Source organism: Geotrypetes seraphini, chromosome 2 (assembly GCF_902459505.1).
Source record: "Geotrypetes seraphini chromosome 2, aGeoSer1.1, whole genome shotgun sequence".
NCBI classification, from domain to species: Eukaryota; Metazoa; Chordata; class Amphibia; order Gymnophiona; family Dermophiidae; genus Geotrypetes; species Geotrypetes seraphini.
Genome location: NC_047085.1, coordinates 124993129 through 125015680, shown reverse-complemented (window position 1 = coordinate 125015680; position 22552 = coordinate 124993129). Strand labels below are relative to the sequence as shown.

At 42.8% G+C, this 22552-nt stretch overlaps 1 protein-coding gene across 3 annotated transcripts in view; it reads right to left on the bottom strand.

Moving 5' to 3' along the window:
• PRKDC (protein kinase, DNA-activated, catalytic subunit) overlaps positions 1 to 22552 on the bottom strand; it is a 524414-nt gene that overhangs the window by 243363 nt on the left and 258499 nt on the right. For all 3 annotated transcript variants that reach the window (XM_033933710.1, XM_033933711.1, XM_033933712.1), the window contains 4 exons: positions 21969 to 22147; positions 11490 to 11658; positions 8309 to 8374; positions 3061 to 3133 (listed from right to left, as the gene is read on the bottom strand). In XM_033933710.1, coding sequence (XP_033789601.1) covers positions 3061 to 3133; positions 8309 to 8374; positions 11490 to 11658; positions 21969 to 22147 — 487 coding nt within the window. The remainder of the gene's footprint in view (positions 1 to 3060; positions 3134 to 8308; positions 8375 to 11489; positions 11659 to 21968; positions 22148 to 22552) is intronic.

The following is a 22552-nucleotide window of genomic DNA, read 5'->3' as shown; positions in this document are numbered from 1 at the left end:
ATCTTGCCCTTATGCAGAAGAGCTGACCAAATCATAAAGCTAGAACCTGATATCGCTGACTACCACCAATGCAGCCAGAGTGAGTCAGTAAATGATATGCAGGAAGTCTTGATTCAGCCCAGAGCCTTTGCCAATCCAGTAAAAGGGTTAAATCCCAGGATTGCACTCTGCTCCCTTATGGCAGAGACAGAGAAAGGCTGTCCCTGAGAAACACACACAGCTGAGGAGAGCAGTCCCATCTCCCTATCAAGGCTGAGGGGGTAGGACTATGAGTTAAAGAGCAGAGAGTGAGAAAGCAGAGGAAGCAGGCAGGCAAGCAGCCATACAGGGAGAAACCTGAGCTCTTACCCCAGCCAGACAGCAGCAATGGAGATTGGGAGATGGAAGAAATTCCTTCCTTTCCAGTGGAGGAACAGCCTGAGAAAATGGAGTTTGTGAATACTCCAGTCATGGCAACAGAGGCAGGAACTTATGCTGAAGCCATGGACATAAGTTGCTGTAAAAGTGAGTTGTGAGGATTTTCAAGCTACCTGTGTTTGTGCTAAGTTGGGTTTTGAATTTTTGGGTTTGAAAATTGCTGCTATGGAAAATTGCCTGCTAGGAGAATGTTTCAGTTAAAACCAGTAATGGGACTTGGAGGCTGTTTAAACTGCATAAGGAAAACCCTGAGGTATATTTTTTCTGTGATTGCACTGCATTTTCTGAGGTCTACGGGAGTGTCCAGGGCATGTTGAATGCAAAACTGTTTGTGACCATTTCTTATGCTGCTAATGGGAAGAACTCCATTTTGAAACCTTTTCCATGGGACTTACAAAGTTGATTAATTAACCTGTACACAAGGCTGTCCTGGTGAAGAGGACTATAGCTTAAACTTAAAGTTCAGGGACTGTTGAATGCAAAACTGTTTGTGACCATTTCTTATGCTGCTAATGGGAAGAACTCCATTTTGAAGCCTTTTCCATGGGACTTACAAAGTTGATTAATTAACCTGTACACAAGGCTGCCCTGGTGAAAGGACTATAGCTTAAACTTAAAGTTCAGGAACCAGCAATTGAACTTTCAACTATTCTGACTTTTACTGAGAGTCCGTGTTTATTGGTTATTTTCTTTTGTGCTTCTTGTTTTCTGGAAATTGTTTTGAAGTATTTTTGCATTGCAAGATAGTGGTGAGCTTTAACCACAATCTGGCTTTTGGCCAAAATAAAAGCTGGAAACCTGCTTTGTTGTGTGAGTCCTTATTCTCTCAGAAGGAAAGGGAATACTTACCTGCAAACCTATTGCAGGCAACAGACAACAGACTTTAAACCTGAAGGGTTCCCTAAGTCAGTGGGAACCACGCCAGCTCAATATTTGTGATAGTCACAGGGTCCACTGCGCTATCCAGGGGTACAGACTGTGACAATATCCAAATAAGTGGTTCACAGTCATAAGCGCGCCGGACAAACAGGCGCCAACAAACTGGAACGGAAAATTGAGCGCAAGACATCAGCGTTTTCAGGCAAAATGAGGTGATCTGAGGTGAGTTTTGGAGAACTTTGAAAAGAAAAATTATCAGTAAATCCAAGATGGCCACCATGGCATCATTTTAGTGCCCAAAAATGACTTAACCAAAAGTAAAATCCCACAGAAAACAGAATTATTAGAGGTGGGGGGACACTATAGAAGTGGCAACAACCCTTAAAAATAGGATTTTCAGACCCCCCTCTCCCGATTTTGCCCAAAGGATGTAGTAGTCTTAATCACTATGACATGCTCTGAATGTGCTGCAGTCTGCATTAGCTCTAAAAAGTAGGGTATGAGAGAAGAAACTCTTATTCAGCTATTCCTTCAACGCTGAGATCTTTGTGCTGCCAGTTGGACTGATCTTCAACCCTTGCAGAACCACGCACACAAAAGGGAGATGCTAGCGTTCAGACTGTTACACCCAATCCACTGCATTCCTAATAGATGTCCAACTGACTCCTTCCTTGTGCACACACTGACTCTCCCTGTACATACTTCAGGCTTCATGCGTCTCCCTGTGAATGCTTCAGGCTCCAAGTGTCTGCTAATCCAGAACAATTGAACTATACACACTTCAGGGTGCCCTAAGACCTTAGTCTTCTGTTCCCTACTGTTATATGTCTTGTTTGCTGATATGTATGTTACCTTATAACCCGTTCTGGGCTCCCTGGGGAGGACGGGATATAAATTGAATTCAATAAATAAAATAGCAGCTAGCACCCTGACGAGTCCCGCTGAGCTCCCTGTGGATGCCTAACAGCCTCCACTCTAACCCCTATGATTCAATAGGTGAGCTAAAGTATTGGGGGTACAGACCCCGAGCTCCACATATATCTTTGAAGGCTGGCCAAACAGGTCTCCATGGGATTAATTTGACGGCTGTAGACCCAAGTCTGCTTCTTCTCCCCGAACTGGGGAGCTCTGGTATACTAATAACCACAAAAAATACTGAAAATAATAAAAACATATACAAAGCAGATCAGAAAAAACTGAAGAAGGCAGCAGAGCCATTGGTGGGAAGAGGAGTTGAAAACCTAGAATGGATTCCTTCTGCACAGCTTACGAGCATTGGGAGAATAACCATTGTCCAGAATGGCACACTTATTACACTAGAATGTAGTTTATGTATTTTAGATAGGTACATATTTTGTACCTGGGGCAATGAAGTGTTAAGTAATTTGCCCAGAGTCTCCCGGAAGAGGTGGTGTAAACAGAGACTGTGTCTGAATTCAAGAGGGCCTGGGATAGGCACGTGGGATCTCTCGGAGAGAGAAAGAGATAATGGTTACTGCGGATGGGCAGACTAGATGAGCCAATTGGCCTTTATCTGTTTTTATATTTATCTGCCTTAATTTTTCTATGTACTGTAGGTTTGAAAGTCAATTAACAGTACACAGTTCAAAAACAGATGTGTCTTCTGGACCAGATCTAATACATAAACGCTAAGCTGCCAGCAGAAAAAGGCAGTCAATATTAAATGCTTTAAATGCTGGTTGGAAATCAGGCATTGTGAAACAATCCAATATTCCTAAGCTTTATAAAGAAAGGATACCATACCTGACTCGCCATGTGCTGTGCTCCTTGCTTTCTGACGAATTGCAACATACTTTTTCTTTCGCTCTAAGGGAACCTTTAATATGAGAAAATGGCCGTTAATGTTAGTGGCTTTTTTAAATATTAAAATTGAGTTTTATATAATCATATACTTTCACACTTTTTCAAAAATGGGTTTTATCTGCTCTATTATATCACAGGTACTAACAGTTATTTAGTACTATCAACAGTTTTAAGGCACTTGATAACCAAAAAGATATGTAACTCTCAAACTGATAGCTCATAATATAGCCCACTAATTTACAAACTGTAATGCAATGCTAGTTCTCTGCTCTACAACGTTGCTATCATGTGTTCAAATAGTTCAAAATGTAGCGGGGTAAGATTCATATACGGATTATGGAAATCAGAACACCTACAGCCCTACTATATGAAATTACATTGGCTGCCCATAACCGCAAGGATCAAGTTTAAACTAGGCCTTTAAGATCCTAAGAGGGAATGCCCCTCCTACCTAACAGAGTTTGCTATCCTACTTCTAGGGTGCCTCCAGATATACCACAAGAAATCTTTTCCATTTAAAATTCCCAGCATGCAACAATATAAATAAAGTCTACTAGGCAAATGATCTTGTCCATCCAATATCAATTAGCAAAAAGCTAGAACCAACTACTACTTACACTACGATTTTGTTACCACTATCTCAGGTTCAGAAAACTTTTAAAACCATTTCTCTACCAAGAGAGGGAGTCAACCCTGAATTAACTGAATGAGAACCTACTCCTAAACTATCTAATGCAACTCCAGGGACAAAACAAAGAGCCAACGATGACTCTTTTCAAAAATACTAGGACTAAGGGGCATGTGATGAAGCTACTAAGTAGTAGATTTTTTTTTTTAAAAAGGAGAAAATATTTCTTCACACAACATGTAATTAAACTCTGGAATTCATTGCTGGATAATGTGGTAAAATCGGTTTAGCAGGGTTTAAAAAAGGCTTGGATAATTTCCTAAAAGAGAAGTCCATAGGTCATTATTGAGATGGTTTGGGGAAATCCACTGCAACATAAAATCTGATTTACTACTTGGGATCTAGCTAGGTACTTGGGACCTGGGTTGGCCACTGTTGGAAACAGGATACTGGGCTTGATAGACCTTCGATCAGTCCCAGTATGGCAATTCTTATGTTCTTAATAGTTGTCAGTAAAACTGGCACTTAAGAAGATATTACTACTATTTATCACTTATATAGCACTCAAAGGCGTACGCAATTCTGTACATTTTGACATTTAAAAGACAGTACCTTCTTGGAAGAGCTTAGAATCTAACCTGGACAGACATGACATATAGGGTTGGGGAAGCAGAACCCAAGGTGAGAGGCGATAGGAGTTGAAAGCAATGATGGCTGGTTTTCTGTTTTTGGCAGGCTCAGGGAGTGGGGCTGGAGAAGCAGCAGTGTGTCAGCCAAAGCCAACATTGCTGACACTCCTGCTAAGATGGCCCAGAAAGACCTGTCTCCCTTACTATGCTACTGGCAGATGCTCCTTTGATCTGTTATCTTCTATAACTGAAACCCCAATTTCCCGCTAGATCTTTCCTCCCTCCTAATGCATTCTCCCCAGAGTTCAGCGCTTTCAGCATTATTATTTAATATTTACATGGCCACAACTGGTCAGTTGTTTCAATCTTTAGGGGTCGAATACCGCATATACAGATGATATTATTTTTTTCTTCCCAGTGTGTATGGGGAGATGGACTAGGAAAGTTACAGAGCAATTATATGAGTAAAATTACTGGATGGATGGAAAGGCAGGGTCTAAGATTGAATGTAGAAAAGACTGAGGTAATGTTTGTGGGGAAATCTGATCAGGTTAATTGGCCAAAAACGTTGAAAGCGATGGATGAGGTGTTACAGGTGAGGGAGTCTATGACAGTCCTGGGAGTAAAACTGGATCCAGGACTTACAATGGGTTGTCAGGTGGTAAACACAGTGCAAATATGTTTTGCACAGATACATTTATTGTTGTTACCATCTGACTTTCGTGCTGTTGTACAAGCAATGATCTTGTCACGTCTGGACTACTGCAATGTCCTGTACCTGGGAATATCTAAGACCAGGTGCAGGGCTTTGCAGGTGGTACAGAAAGCTGTGGCTAGAATGATAAATGGAACATCAAGGTATGAGCATATTACTCCATATCTCTGACAATTTCATTGGCTGCCAGTTACATTCAGAATTCAATACAAATCAATTATGATAGGTCATCAATTTTTATATGGCACGATCCCTGAATTTTTTAAAGGTTTGATGTCAGAGTATCAACCATTAAGATCATTGTGCTCTGAAAGTTCAGCGTTGCTGAAAACGAAGACCAACCCTAAATATGTGGAAACTGATGCCATGACTTTTACATGTGCAGGGGTTAAGTTGTGGAATAGCCTGGTTGGTCAAATCCGAAAATGTAGAGATAAGAGCTCATTTAGGAAAATGCTGAAAACACAATTATATGTAGATGCATTTCTTTGAGAAATTGATTTTATGCAAAGATTGAATCTGTTTGTTTTGTTCTGAATTTTATAATACTTTATGTATGTAACTATTTGTAAACCGTTTTGGAATAAAACGATGTATAAATTTTAAAAATAAATAAATATTCTGCTTCCCATATATTCTGCTATTTTATTTAGGAGGCAATTCTATAAAGCAGGTGCCAACATTTATGCATGTTTTTTGTGCATACATGTTCAGAATACTAGCATGTGTGTGCAAATGTTTAAAATATTAGGGGGGAAGGGAAGGGATTGTAACTTGTATACAGTTTTTTTGTAGTTTTACAACCACACTCAAAGTGGTTTACTGTACATACAGGTACTTCAAGTATTTTCCTTATCTGTCCCGGTGGACTCACAATCTATCTGATGTACCTGGGGCATTGGAGGATTAAGTGACTTGCCCAGGGTCACAAGGAGCAGTGCAGTGTTTGAACCCAGAACCCTGAGGCTATAGCTCTAACCAATAGGCCACACTCTCCTCCGTGTTCATTGTCCTTCATATCTACTTGTTATGTCTGTGGGGTAGGTAGCATGGAATCTTTAAACATTTTGAGTTTCTGAAAGGTACTTGTGCCCTTGATTGGCCACTGTTGGAAGCAGGATACAAGGTTAGATGGGCCTTTGGTCTGACCCATCTAACCCCCATCTCCTGGCAACTCTTATGTTCTAGGTTCCATGTCTGTGACCTGGCATAAAAAATACAGCTTAGAACAGCCTCATCATCTTAAATCTTTTGCCAAGATTTCCTATTTGTCATTTTTCTCTCTCTTCTTCTCCTTTTCCTTTCAGTTTTCTTCAATTTATTTTTCTGCCTCTGTCCAGATTTAATTCTTTCCTACTACAGAGTCTTCAATTTTTCTCTATTTTACTAGGTCTACCTACAGTTTGCAATCTCTTTCCCTCACTCTGACTCTCCTATTTCACTTCCTCTTATTTCCCAATCTCTCATTAACTCTATGCTCTTTTTTTTTTAAACCCCTCCCCCCATCAAGCATTTGCCTTCTCTCTCCCCCCCCCCTTCCATCTAGTATCTGGTCCTTCTCTTTTTCCCCCTATGACATCTTATTCCACCCACTCTACCCATTTCTCCCCCCTCATCCAGCTTCTGTCTCCCTCTCCCCCCCTCTCCCCCCATCTGTCATCTGCCTCCACCTCACATATCCAAAGCCCCCCTCCTCAACCTTCAGTGTCTACCCCTTCTTTTCCCACCTCCCACTCAATACCACCACTTCTGTTTAAGACCAATAGCATTTAAAAATCAAGAAAAGGAGATGCAGGGCTGCACTGTTCAAGCTCACGGCTGCTGACCAACACCAACCCCTCTCCCCTGTCACATTTCCTGTTCTGGAGTGCGAGGCCAGCAACTGTGAGCAAGAACTGTGTAGTTCTGCAATCTCCTTTTCATTGTAGCTGCTGCTGAAATGATGGTGGTGTGATGGGTGGTAAATCCTGGGGTTCTTCCCTTTACAGATTTTTGGGGGTGCCAGGGCACCTGTAACTCCACCCATTCCAATGGTGTATGTTTACAGGTACAGCATCTATAAAAGAAGAGATGAGAAGAAAAGTGAGGGAAAGCAAATGGTAGCATGAGGGGGGAAGAGGAGGAGAGAAAAATATGAAGCTATACAGATAAAAGGTTTATTATTACAGGTTCACTTGGGAGGATCATAGGTAGAATGGAATATCCCAAGTCCTTCTTTGCTTTTTGAATTTAGAAAATGAGGAGATGGGTCTGAGTTCAACTGCAACGTATTCCACAGCTGTGGTCCAACATAGCAGAAGGTGATGTTATGAGACAAAGCAATAATGAGATGGCAGTTGAAGAGATAAGAGGCTTGCTGAGAAGAATGAAGACTGAAAGATGGGGTACAGGGGATGAGGAGGTTTGAGAGAGTCTGGGACTGAAGGGAAGAGACCTTTATATATCATGGTCAAAATTTTGAATTTAAAAAAGGGCAAATTCCAGGAGCCAGTTTTCAAAGATTAAAAGAGGTGAAATGTAAACAATTGTGAATGAGCTTAATTGCAGTAGCTGGATAAGCTGGAGACATTTAAGGAAATAATTCCGTGGTGGAAAAATTTACTACTCTCCCCCAGAAACACAGACTGTTTAAGGGAGATAATAAAGATAATGCTTGGCAAAATAGATGGCTCTATTGAGCCATAAAAGATATATGTTTCACCTCTATTTTTTATGTTGTGTGACAAAATCTTGATGAAATTATATTTACAAATTTAAAAGAACTATATAAAACAATTAGGAAGGTAGACTTGAGTGAGACAATTGGATACTTGTGACCCAGACTGGCCACCATCAGAGGTAACAAACTGGGCTCAATAGATTCTGGACTAGATTAGCATGGCACTTCTAATGCTGTTATGCCATGGTATGGCAGGTTTGCTAGTATACATGTATCCAGTGGGGTTTTGTTATGCAGATTTTTATTTTACAATGTGCCTTGTCATACAAGGAATCGGTGTTGAGATGATCCCCAAATCAATTTTTTTTGTATGGGAAAATATCCTAATTCTGCTTTACACCCATTGTTTCAGGGGGAAGGTTCCTATGGATGGAGAATAGGTTTACTTTTAAATCCAAGACTATCATAAGTGCAGTGTATCACTTATGCAATCATTGTCCATCAGGTGGTGTCCTGATGGAGAACCCCCCCTAAAAAAACTGGTAACCTCTGCTTACCTCTACTTCAACAGGAAATGTATAGCAACGCTGTAGGTCAATTAGGTTTTCGAATATCAGCAAGTTCTGCAATATTTAAAATTACAAATCAAAGAGTAAAACAATTAGTTTCTGTATAAATATTATCTTTTTTTTTTTTAATTATACTTTGAATACTTAATATCCAATAAAATAAAGAAGAAAAAAGAAATCTCATAAACAATACATAATCAATCATACATACACAAATCCTTTTCAAGCCCAAATTAATGGGGAGATATGATACTATTTTATCAAAAAATTCAGGAAAAGATAAAAGAAATAATTCTCAATTCACCTTAGCGAACCTTAAATCATTTCTTACTAATAGGGAATCTTATTTACTCCTCTTAATTTTCCTCAGGAATGAAACTTATATAAAAATTTAAACTCCTTTCTGTTTTCTAGCAACTAAAAACTGTTGTAGTTGTATGGGGTCCCAAAAAACATATTCAATATCTTGTATCTTGACTAAACATTTACATGGGAATTTCAAATAAAAGGATGCCTCTAGAGCCAATACTCTAACTTTTAATTTCAAAAACTCTTTCCTCCTAAATTGCGTAGCTCTAGAGACATCTGGAAAAATCCTAACCAAATCTCCACAAAATATAAATATTATCTTTGATGGCTGTGAATAGTTAGACTACAGATAATGGAATTATGAACCTGATTCACTAAGCTTTGTCCCGCTGAAACAAAAGATCCCCATCTTAAAGATATGCTTTTCTCCTAGAGAGAAAGCTAGAAAGGCTATTTCCGTAGTCTCCGCAGTCTCCGAGTTACACACCCTTGACCACAGTACGACTCATACTTAATGCAGTTGCAGCTTCATTTGACTTCATTGAGCAGTATTTCCAGTTGCATAGACTCCTACACTTCTCCTGTAGCAGATTCAGGAATGATGCAAGGCCACATAAAAACAGTGTGTGGTTGTGCATGATGTACCTTAGAGGGAACACTGGTAGGGACAGTTAGCCCTTTTGTCAGTTGGGAGCAGAGGTAAGAATATTAAAAGGAAGCAGCAAGAATATTAAAATCTACAAGTTCTGAGTTACATACAAATCTGACTTAAGAACAGCTTTAAAAATGTAACTCGTTCTTAACCTGGGGACTGCCTTTATTGTATAATATTGTCACTCATCAAAATGCCATGAGCTGGACATTTATATTCAGAGGACGATTTCACATTTTACCTAAGAGGAGGACTTCAGAGTGGTGGCTTCTTTTGAGAGCTGCTTTGGACATCACAGAATGGTGAAAGAGCTTCTGAAAGATATGTCCAGGTGCCTGTGGCACCTTTTACAACATGGCTAGTTTTTTGGTTACCACAGTAATAGCTGAAGTGTTTCCACATGTGGAACTGCATGCCCTGAAACACCTGCAGGGCAAATCTATAACTCGTTGAGTGTAGTTACATGCATCTTTCACTTATGTGGCTTGGGAATATCCATCTCCCTTTCCTCATACATATCATGTTTCCCTGGATCCAGAGGTCTATCATGTCAATGGGGTCTCTAAATTAAGGTAAGCCAACTTCAGAGGCTCTATCAAGGTTATCCAGCCCCGCGGAATTGGGGAGGTAAGATAATCCCTGTATTAGATGTATGGTCCAAAGCTTAACGTCCCACTGATAGGTTGGGATGCTAAGGCAAAAGTTGCAGGCAATTGGAGTGGAAGATTACTAAAGGAAACCATGCATACGCAGTAGCACCATAGGGGTACCATATTTTTTGCTCCATAAGACGCACTTTTTTTCCACCCAAAAGTGGGTGGAAATGTCGGTGCTTCTTATGCAGCGAAGATACCTTTTTTTTTTTTTTTAAACACCCCACCCCCATCCCGTCATCCCGTCATGTCCCTTATAGCCTGGTGGACCAGCGGAGTATCGGCTGGCAGAAGTGAGCTTTCCTGCCTGGGCCTGCTCCGCTTTCTGAATGGCTGCTGTCAGTTCTCGCGGGACTCACGAGAACTGACTGTAGCCATTCATAAAGCAGCTTCCGATCCCCACTGCTGCTGCTCGGCTCCCACGGTCACCTGTCTGCCGCAGCCTTCAACATCATTCTCGGCACACCCTGCTGCCCTGCTTTCGCCAGGGGAGCGCGAAGGGGCAAGGTCAGTGGGGTCTGATTGCAGGGCTGGGGGAGCGCAAAGCATGTGGGCAGAAAACACAGAGCAGAGGGAAGGAGGCTGCGGGGTTCTGCAGAGACGTGGGGGGCTGCGATGCGATCCTGGGAGCTTTTATAAGGGAACTGAGGGCTCACGTACCTTTATTGCTGTGCTCTGCTGTGAACTGCTACAAACCACGTGAAAAAGGGAAACTTGTGCGTGGTGACTTTATTAAAGTGAATACACGTAGTGATGTAACAGGGATGCATATGCATGGGAAGGTGTCAGGCATAGTCAAAATTGCAACCAGAGAGCTTGAATAGTGGACCAAGCCTGGTTGTGATAAAACTAAAAACAAAGGATGGTTTGTGGTGAACGACACAGAGATGAAATTTGTTGTGGATTAAATTATCTTTTGCTTCAATGGAATAAAATGGGAGATCTGTTTGGATCTTATTGCTAATACCCTTGGGAGGGGGTGGAGGTGGTTCTTCCTCAGGGACCATAAGAGGCCAGGTCCCTGATGGGGGTAATAGAGTTTTCACATATTTGGGGTGTATGGGGTTTGGGAGGGGGGGGACAGCTGGGAAAGGGGGACAAGGTGCATAGTCTGGCAAGTAGTGTGGGGTTGTGTGCAGAGTCTGGCAGGGAGGGGGGGGGTAGGATACAGAGCTTGGCAAGGAGTGTGGGGTTGGTGCAGAGCCTGGCAGGGAGTGAGGGGGGCTGGGTGCAGAGCCTGGTATATATTAGTACACAATTTGGTTCAGAATGTTTTTTTTCTTGTTTTCTACTCTAAATCTAGGGTGTGTCTTATGGTCAGATGCGTCTTATGGGGCGAAAAATACGTTTCTGTGGCCTTCATAATGGCTCCATTCAGCCTTACTTAAGCAGTATACTTTTTTCATTAGACAAGTATTTCCAAATGAATTGTTTACAAAGCAGCATTAATGGCAAGACAATGCAGTTTACTTTCTATATTATTTGATCTTGTTTAAACCAATTTCATGGAACATATTCCTCAGTTTGTCTTTATTGTTCTTTCCCTATAACTCACCTTTTCTGGTTTTTCTGTAAAGAGGAAGCCTTGATAAAATTTAGCTTCTGTATAGACACAGCTCATAACAGCGATGGCACAATTATAAGCAGCACAGTGGTACTGTCTTCTTTTCTCAAAGAGCTGTGTCTCACCTGCCATATTTTCAGTAAATGAATCATAAGAGGACCTTTGAAATGAACAAACAGGAAGATTTTCTAAAAAGTCTTTTTAAAGCTGGATGTTCTTTATAAAATTATTTTACTGCAGCAGAAAGTGTTCAAACCAGATGAGAAAACAGAGACAAACAAATGTCAATATTAGAACACAGCCAACAAAATATGCCCCTAGTCAAAATATTCTAAGTGATTCAATTGTGTGTGGAAATACTTCACATTGAAGAGCCAAAATTTTTTCCATCCATTAGACTTTGACTGAGTAATTCTCAAGCTCCAACCTAAAACATTAGAACACACTTATTGCTTTGTTTGAATATTACTACTCTACCCCTCCCCCCATTCATTTGATAATTTTCTGAAGTTAAATTTTTATCGCAGGATACCACTTTTTACCTGAGCAAACCTCAAAGATTTAGAACTATATCACATTATGAAATTCTAAATACATACCAACTGAATCCTTAATATAAACATATATAATGACAACATAAATACTCATAACTGTGCCCACGCACAAGTTTACATCTGTTCCAAAAGGTGGAAATATGTACATGCACCCCACTCTCCAATCAGCAAAATACACAGGTAGTAGACTTCTCAGATTAGTGGTTATGAAGGATACCCCAGAAGCTGGTGAACAAAAAACATAAAAGCAGGGTCTGTCGTTAAACACATCAAATCTTCCCAAATTATTCTTCCTCACTGCACATGGACTATTAAAGGATCTCCTAATAGCAGAGTTAAATGTTAAAAAGTTAGTATAGAAAAGCATAGTAAATTCTAAAGCAAAAAACTTGACCAAGAGACTGCTTTTAATTATAATAAATGTGCATGTTTTTGGCTTATCCAGAAAGATACAAATATAGTATTCAAAAGAAGGGATAAGAAAGCAATTCGGTAAAGAGTTCATAAGAAAAAAGTGAAATATTTACATTTCAAGGAACAAATGTCTAGTGTTTTTTTCAGCATTGCTCTCTCCTACCAAGATCATACATTTTGCACTCTTCTTGGCAGAATGGGCAGTTATTACAATCTTTACTCTTCTATAATGTGCCTTTAGTTTCTTAAGGTAGTCAGTAGCCCCTGTTATCTATCAGTCTTTCACAATTGTATTTTAACTCCTCAGCTCCTCCTTTCACTCTCTTTAATAGGCAAACAGGTCTTCTGAGCCCCAATCACACTTCTCTCCACTCTCTGTGGTAGCTTTGTTTCCCTTTGCTTTCTTCTCTTAGATCATGCAGTTGGGCCCTCTCTCTCTGAGGTTTATCAGCACTCGATAGTTCCACCACTCCTTATGAAGAAAGACTAAAGGGGCAAGAACTCTTCAGCTTGGAGGAGAGATGATAGAAGGGAAATGATTGTGGACATGCAAAGTGATGCACATTGGCAAAAATAATCCAAAAGATAGTTATCTGATATTAGGTACACATTAGAAGTCAGCACATGGGAGTCACGTGACACAGCCTTCCTGAACAGACGCAGGAGAGGAGAGCTCCGCACCGACCCCACAAAATCTGCTCTATTTTACTGCGCCCAGCCCCAAATCTTCCTGGGAGAGCTGTGCCTAATGCTCTGGTCCATTGCTGCTGCATTTGGGCAGCAGAACGCGTTTTAGCATGCCAATACGAGCTGTGAAACCGCCCCGTGATAAGCCTCACTCACCTGCAGTCAAGATGGCGGCAGAGCCCGCCTCGTTTACCAACCCCGCGGGTGACTGGATCCAAGAGATCACCTGCTTGGTGACTGCAGCTTTAGAAGACCGCCTCAACAAGCTCCAGTCGGCGGTGGAGGAAGTCCACGAGAAATTAGACGCTCAGAGCCGGAGGATCGCTGAAGTGGAACAGCGCATCTCGGGTCAGGAGGACACATGCTCTGCATTGGAGGTGCAGTGTCTGCTCTACAAGAACAGAGTGCCAACATGCAGGACCGGCTTGAAGAATATGAAAATCGCAGCCGGCGTAACAATCTCAGGCTTGTTGGCATACCCAAGACATTTTCTGATGGAGATTTATATCGGATCTTCAGCTCCTGGCTGCCAGAGAAACTGGGCCTGTTGGATTCTAGCCTGCAATTTGACCACCGTGATAGGGACCACCGTATTGGCCTTAAGGTGGCAGATGGTAAGCGAGTGTGCTTGGCCATAGCACGCTATTGCAGCTTGAGAGGCAAGGAGGCGCTCCTTAAGGCCTTTCGCAAAGCGGGAGCCCTGGAGTTTGAGGGGGCGAAGGTGCTCTTGTTTAACAACTACTCGATGCGAGTCACGGCGCAACGCAACGCAAACTGATGTCACCCTTCTGCACCGAACTCCACAAGAAGGGCATCCAGTTTGCCCTGGTCTTCCCTGCTAAGCTGCGGGTCTGGAGGAATGGAACCTCGGTAACATTAGCTACGGTGGAGGAGGCCTGCATGTTTGTGGGCAATCTGCTGGCTTGATTTTCCTCTTGCACCCTGTTTGCTGTTTCTATCACAAATCACCTGTGAATCGGAGTGTACCTGCTCCTGGACATTGGCCTGGGGCTTTGCTTGTTCCTGCCCTGTGGAGAGCTGCCTGCACCTATTACATCTGCTTGTGGGTTTCTCGGCTGCCTCATGGATGTGGCCGGGGTCATTGCCAGTTCCTGTATGATCTGTTCCTGGTGATTCCTGTGCCCGGGCTTCTGTCAGCATCACTGGAGGGTCTCAGGCTTGACCTGCCACTCTTCCTACTGACTTTCCTTGGGCCCAAGTCCCTAAATGTTGCCAAGTCTCTGGCACCGACTTTCGACTTTGGGCATGTCTGAGTTGATCTTGCCAGTTTCTCCATTATGTTTGCATGGTTGTATCTTGGGGCTGGTTTCTGGGGAGCGGGGGGTGGAGGTCTCCTCTGGGAAGGCAGTGGGATTGGATTTGGGATTGTGTACAGGAAACACGAGATGGGTTTGGGAGGGGGGCTGGTTGTGGGGGAGGGGTGAGTTTGTCTGGATGTGTGTGTGGTGGTATGTATGGAGGTATGTTTGTTGTTTGGGGGATGCTTGGAGCTCTGAGGGGGGGGAAGCAGGTGGGGGAGAATTTTGCGATCCTGTTGTGTTGGCTTGTTTTTTTCATACAGCCACCCTACTGGGAGGCCCTGGACTGTCTGGTGTTAGTATGTCGCTGTTTGACTTTTCTCTTTTCCGGGGAGAGAATGGCTGAATTTACGGGTGGCTATGGCTGAACTCAATGTGACTGCATTCAATGTGGATGGCATTAAGTCACCGGTTAAACGATCTAGAGTGCTGTCCAGTCTTCGCAAACTAGGCACTGACATCGCCTACCTACAAGAAACACATTTCTCTCAGCTGGAACATGCCAAACTCAAATGTGGCTGGGTGGGGAAGGTGTTCTCCTCAGACTTCATGGGTCGACAGAGGGGGGTGGCCATTCTTCTACACAAGAGTCTCCCTTTTCATCTCCATAAACAAATTCAAGACAAGGTGGGCCAATTTGTAATGGTCTGGGAGAGCTCTGGGGCCTTAAGTTGATGCTTTGTAACTTGTATGCTCCCAATGTTTACTGTCAAATTATTTTCTTCTGTTCTGGCCCACATCTCTCAGCACTCTATCAATTGGTTTTAATTGGGGATCTTAATATCACTGCAAACCCCGGAGTGGATTGTAAGCCGCTCTGGGCGCGCATTAGGGATCATGACAACTGGGGGATGGGCTTTCTTGCCCAGCATTTGGACTTGGTCAATGTCCGGCGCACCCTGCACCCTTATGATACTGATTTTACCTTTTACTCCCATGCTCACAAGGTGTATGCTCAGATGGACTATATTCTCCTGGATAAGCATCTCTTTTCCATGGCCACTCACTCTGAGATATATGAGAGCACAATTTCAGATCATGCACAGGTGGGACTCCGATTGAGCATAGCCCCCACGGGTCGGACCTCCTCTTGGAAATTACCTCCTCATTTGTATCAGGACCCAGAGTTCCACATCTTCTTGAGAGGTCGCTGCGTAGACTATCACCTTACGAATGACACGCCTGACATGGGCCCAGTCATTTTTTGGTATGCCTCCAAGGCGGCACTCCGTAGGCACATTATCGCTTACATCGCTGGAGAAAGGAAGAAGAGGGAGGGGGAGCTTTTGCGGCTTTCTGGGAGGCTTCATGACCTTCGGCGGTCCCACATTAATACAATGTCGGATGCGGATCGTGTGAAGTTGCGGGAGGTTCGGGGTCAACTTGAGGAGCTCCTTAATAAACGTATGGAATGTTCCCTCTACTATCAGAGGTATCAGCTTTATCGATGGGGAAGCAAAACGGGGAAACTGCTGGCTAACCTGATACTCCCGCACAAAAAAACGACAGATTATTACATCTATTAAGGACTCCAGGGGTATTCATCATGTGGGGGAGCGTAACATAGCTTCGCAATTTGTCCAATACTACCAGCCTTTGTACGGACGCTGACCTCTGGATAATGAAGCCATGACTAGCTTCTTTGCAGATTTGGGGCTACCCCAGTTGACTACGGCTCAGGCAGCAGCTTTGAATGCACCTATAATAGTGGATGAGATGTCCACCACGATAGGTTCCCTTACTTTGGCTAAGGCACCGGGAGCGGATGGTTTGGGTCCGGAATATTACGGGACTTAGTGGCCAGTCCGCTTAGTTGGATATGTAATGCAGTAGCGGGAGGCGCAGGTTCCTTTCCTGACAATTTGGCCCATATTGTACTCCTGCCGAAGCCAGGGAAGGACCCTGATTTGGTGGTTTTCTTCCGACTTATCTCCCTTCTGGATCAGAATGTCAAAGTGTTTGGCTATAACGTTGGCACGGTGTCTCAATTGCTTTTTGCCGGACTTGATCCACCTGGATCAGGTGGGCTTTGTACCTGGTCACTATGCATCCATGAATTTGCTGAATGTGCTGGGGGCCATCCATGAGCATAAGGGTAAGGGGAGACAATCTGCAGTGGCGGGCTTAGATATGGAGAAAGCGTTTGATAGTGTTTCTTGGGAATAGCTGTTTCAGGTTTTGGAGGGATTTGGTTTCACAGGGGCTTTTTGGACTGGATTAGAGCGTTATATAATCATCCCTGGGCTCGGCTGCTCATCAATGGAAGTTTGACGGATGTGTTTGAGCTGCAATGGGGAACTCGACAGGGTTGCCCGCTATCTCCACTACTGTTTCTTTTGGCTATTGAGCCTCTGGCCCTTAAGATACGACAGGCTCCTAGTGTTCGGGAAATTTGGGTGGGGGGGCCAGGAATGTAAAATCAGTTTGTTTATGGATGATATTTTACTTTATTTGGATCAGGCTCCCGTTCATTTGGAGGCAGCGCTAGCGCTCGTTCGGGACTTTGGGGCACTTTTGGGTCTGCCGGTTAATTGTAGTAAGTCTGAGCTCTTGCTATTGGCTGGAGGCCCTGTGGAACTGTGGTATGCCTTGCTTCCTATTCCGCCCTCAGCTGCTCCAGTCCGCTATTTGGGTATACATCTGAGTACCAACTCTGCCATGTTTCATTCCATGAACATCCTCCTTCATCTTGATGCCATTGGGAAGTTGTGCCAAGTGTAGCAGGACCTTCCTTTGGGCTTACTGGGACGAGTGGCTTTGGTAAAAATAGTCCTGCTTCCTAAATTACTTTATCCCCTCCAAACAGTACCACTCTGGCTTCGCTGCCAGGATGAACACTGCTTTAAACCATTAATCTCCTGGTTTATTTGGTGGTCTAAGGCCCCTCGCATAGTTATGGCTAAGCTGACTTTGGCCAGGAGAGCTGGCGGGTTAAATGTCCCAGACCTATGCTTGTATAATGTTGCTGCCCTCCTGCGCTGGATCCATGAGGGTTACAAGGGATATGCACAATACTTCCCTCAGGGATGGGTTGAGAGCTGGAGTCAACCTTTTCAGTTCTTTAACTTACTCCACTCCCAACCAGAACATGCTGTCCACTCGAGGGCAGCTCTGGGTTTCTGCTGCCGTTTAGGAAGGCTTGGCAGTGGGGGCGCCGCCGCCACCGACAGGGCCTCCCTTTATGACATTTGAGGGTAATTCGGGGTTCCTGCCTGGTTGGGGGTGGTCGGTATTTAGGGAGTAGGCCTAACGAGGTTGCCGCTCTATGGCACAATTACTGGCCTCATTGGGGGACTCTTTCCCTTTGTTTCAGCAGGTCCAGGCGAAGTGGGTCCTTCCCCATAAGTATCTGTTTTCCTGCCTTCAGCTTCAACATTACTGGGCGTCCACCCGGCAGACTTGCGAGGAGGGTGGGATGCTGGGCCCCTGGACCAGATCTTTGTGGCTACCCCGCCTGTGCTCAATCGGCTGTCCCACTGGTATAGTGCTCTGCGGCTCTCTACCCGAGTTTCAGGGCTCTGCAAATTGCGGGAGAGTTGGGAGGGGGATTTGGGCCAGAGCATTTCTGATCCCCAGTTTCTGGACTGCTTCATGACCCTTTATCTCTTTTCCAAGTTAGCTGACTATCAGGGAATACAGTATAAAATATTACATAGAGCCTATATCACCAGGCATAGGGGGACTCAGATTGAGTTGTGGAACAGCGATCTTTGTATTAAGTTTAAATGCAAGCCTGGTACCTATCTTCACTCTTTTCTTGAGTGCACTGAGCTCACCATTTGGATGGGGCTTTGGGGCCTTCTCGATGCTGTTCTTCACAGACCTACAGAGTGGAACTATGGCACCCTCTTCCTGGGCTTCCAGGGTTCACTGCGGGGGCAGGGCTTCTCTCCTCCTCAGTGTAGATTCCTTTATAATGCCATCCTGGTGAAAAAACTGATTCTGACCTCCTGGGCTTCTGAGGACTCTCCCCGAGCCGCTCAATGGCGAGCCAAACTGAGAGAAATGGCACAATTTGAGATCCGCTCTTATGATAAATCTCATAGGCAAGACATGAGGCACTATGTAGCTCTGTTGGAAGGTCTGCTGGATTTCCTCACCTTTTAATCCCTCTTTGAGAGCCTCATTCTATCTGCTTTATTCGGGGCTCCCCGACGTTGGCCTCTTTGAGTCTCCCTACCTGCATTCCGGGAGTGGGCAGAGGAAGGGCAGGCTGGGCTTGGTAGGGGTGGTATGAATGGACTGACTGTCGAGCTGGATGTAATATGCGAGTTGGGTGCTTGTTGTGTGGCATGGGGTATATGGCTTGCTATTTGATTGCCTGTGCTTTGGTGGAAATTTATACCATAAAATGCTATGGCCGATAGTATAGTCTGGCTTTGTACTCATCACAGACCTTGTGGGTCTGGGTTGGCCTGGTGTTGTTTCCTTTTGCTGGACATTGAACTGCTCCTCGATGGCCTATCTTGTACTGGGGAGGCTTGTATCTGCTTGCTTTTATTATTGCCTTTCTTGTTCCTCCTGTATTGTTCTTGTTCCTCTGCTGGTTGTACTTATCCATCAATAACCAAATATTTAAAAAGAAAAAAAAAAATTGAAGTCAGCACCCCCGCCCCCCCCCCCAAAAAAAAAGATTTAGATGTCATTGTGAATAATACATGAAAATCTTCTACCTAGTGTGCAGTGGAAGCTAAAAAAGTGAACAGAATGGAAGGAATTTTTATGAAAAAATAAATACGACAAAGAATATTATAATGCCTCTATCACTCGATGGTGTGACCTCACCTTGAGTATTGTGTGTGATTCTGGTTGCTGTATCTCAAGGAAGATATAGTGGAATGAATTACTATTAAGCTTTGGACTCTACAATCCTATGGGCATTTATGTCATAGGACAGACAGCTCCATGGCCATCATCTAAGCACCTGATGCCAATGACAGAGGTCTTTGGAGACCTCAGAAAAAGGACACTTTTGCTGTGGAATATGGCCAGCGGATGCATGTCAAAAGGGGGCATGACATGTCCCTTTGAAGCCTTTTGGAATCAGGAACAAAGAATTATTGCCATTTGCCAGTATGGAGACAAGAAACGCAAAAGTGCTGTATCTACAGTTAAGGGACTGTTAGACAACATTTCCATCCTGCTGTAGTTCCACCCATTTCCAGAAACATGAGTAACACATCACCTGTCTCCTTAACATCAGGGGAATGATCACCTCAACATTGCAGCTCACAGAGCAAGGCTGCAGCGGATAGCGTAGCTGGTTTTAAGAAAGGTTTGGACAAGTTCTTGGAAGAAAAGTCCATAGTCTGTTATTGAGAAAGACATGGGGGAAGCCACTGCTTGCCCTGTATCGGTAGCATGGAATATTGCTACTCCTTGAGTTTTGGCCAGGTACTAGTGACCTATATTGGCCACCGTGAGAACGGGCTACCGGGCTTGATGGACAATTGGTCTGACCCAGTAAGACTATTCTTATGTTCTTTTCATTGGATAGGATAGTAATTTGGGAAGGACCTCTGTCTTTACAGAAGGGCTCTAGTGTTTTGAGAGCTCCTTTACCTGTGCCAATGCAGAAGGAACCTGGGACAGAATTTGGACTTGCTCCTTCAGATAAACAAATTACTCTTCAAGATATCTTGCTAGTAGTTACATGGCCACTGTCATAAAAATTGAATTAAAAACAGGCCATTGGAGAAAGAACAACAACAAAATAAAAATAGCGACGTTAGGGTTTTAGAGGAAGGGAACCTGAGTTCTAACCCCTGAAACTTCTAAAACTGAAAACTACAGAACCCCCCTCCCCCACATACACACACAAATACCCATGGGGAATAATGGGAGTATTCACTGTGACTTCGAGTTCCTGTTTGTCTGAATCAGCCTGGCTGCAGGGAAAGGATTTCTGCCTCAGAAATTGAACATACCTCAACTGTTGAAAGAATTCTTCAGACTGCCAGTCGGCTGGATCACGACCAATGCCTCCCATCCCTGATATACCTCATGCAACATCAGGAGGAGAAATCACACAGCTGGCTCCCTGATACACAGAGAGTTTTTATTCAGGGGCCACACAGCCTGTGCTCAAGCCTCTGATAAAATCAGCAGGTGAGCTGCTCTCAGGGGGATGTACCTTGAGCTCCTGAGAGAACCTAAAGCAGGTACTCAATGATATTGGCCTGGGAGCATTCTCCCATGAGGGACTGCGCACTAGATGCTAAGCAGCCCATAGATATAAAATGGGCTTCTTAGCATTTTACAGGCATTAATTATGTTAGTGTGTAGTAAGTTTTAGTAAAGGGCTCCTTAGTATGGCAAAAACTGACATTTAAAAAAAAAAGAAAAAAAAAGATAGCACTAGCTGTTACTTTTAATAGAGAAACTTGAGTGGGGGGGTGGTAAGGAGATATTAATGAAAATTATCCCAGTATCCCTGGAATTTCCTTTGCTTTTATATGGGGCAATGAAAGGCTGGTCATGAGTGAAAGGACTCTCAATTCCTTTGTTTGTGTCCGAGATAGAGCTAAAATTGAAGGGAAAGTGTCAGGACAAAGGAAAAGGGGGATGGGAGGGGGATACACCAATTCCCCAGAAGAAATGTGCCCAGAGAGATAAAATTAGTTTAATTTAAGGTTATTTTAAAGCATTTTTTGGTCTATAGACATTAATGGTTGCACTCTCTAACTCTGGTTGTTGTAGCAGAGGCATTCCTGTTCATTACAGAAAAAGATAAAGTATCTGCTTTCTGCTTTTATTTTGTCGTTTCTTATTGCTTTTGAGTGTGTATGTTACTGTCCTATCATAATTGGAGTTCTTTTTATCTTTATCATTTTGTTGAATCACTGTATTTTAGATTGCATACCATTCTACTCTGCTTGTCAGTTTGAACGATATAGTAAGTTTTAAATAAAATATAAACTTCAATAAATCCACAATAATCCTTGTGATACTCCTGCTGTTCTGAAATACTATCTTGAAGCAAAGTGCAAGATACATATTCAAAAACTTTTCATGATATTTCTTTGCAAGAACTTCACAGACTTGTTGGGCCATGCTTTGAAATACAGAGACAAGTAATGTTCAAAGAAACATTTTTATTGGCTGTGCATATATGGCATTATACTATAACATAATATGCCTCAAGGCAATGGTGCAATATAATCAGATCAGCAAACCTAAAAAGCTGCTTTAAACATTTTGCATACTAGGTTATAGAGCTGTACTGAATAATATGTTTTACTATTTGGCCAAATATGAATAATAAAAAATATTATTTGGCTGCAAAGGAATGGGCATTGAGTTTTAAAATACCAAATAATAAATGAAGCAAAATGAAATCAGAGATCAAGTGTTTATTTCTGTAGTATTTAGCACAGTGGAGCCACAGATTATTCATATTTAAATTAATATTCAGAAAATATGAATATTTGGGGCAAAATTAAATCACATCAGTATAGCCCTACCAGAAAACTATTAATAAAAGTGTATAAACTTACTTGATTAAGATTTTAGTAAGCTCATTTCCTTCAGCATTTGAAGAACCATGAAAAGCTTGGTTGATTCGAGACTCTTTGGAGTAAATATCCTCCTTTGGTAAACGAGAGTACATCACTTCCAACATTTTGTAATAGCTCATTTTCTTCATGATTTGAATATCAAATGCCAACTCATTTGACTACATAATAAGCAAAAGAAAAAGATGTGCATTCACTCCAAACTTCACTTTTAGAAAGATCATTCAAGCTAGATTAGTGAACATTCTTTTTAATGTACTCTAAAATTAAATGCAAACATTCTTGTCTAAAATAAAAATGGCCCTGGTTAAACATTCTAAAGTCAAATTTTGCTATTATCTTCTAAAATCTAAAATCAATTTTGCAATTATCTACCTGGAGTCCTTAATAGATGTAATAATCTGTCGTTTTTTGTGCGAGCGTATCAGGTTAGCCAGCAGTTTTCCTGTTTTGCTTCCCCATCGATAAAGCTGATAAACTAAACTAAAGCTTAACTTTGTATACCGAGCCATCATTCTGAAAAGGCTCGACTTGGTTTACGGCAATTAAATAAACAGGGAATGATT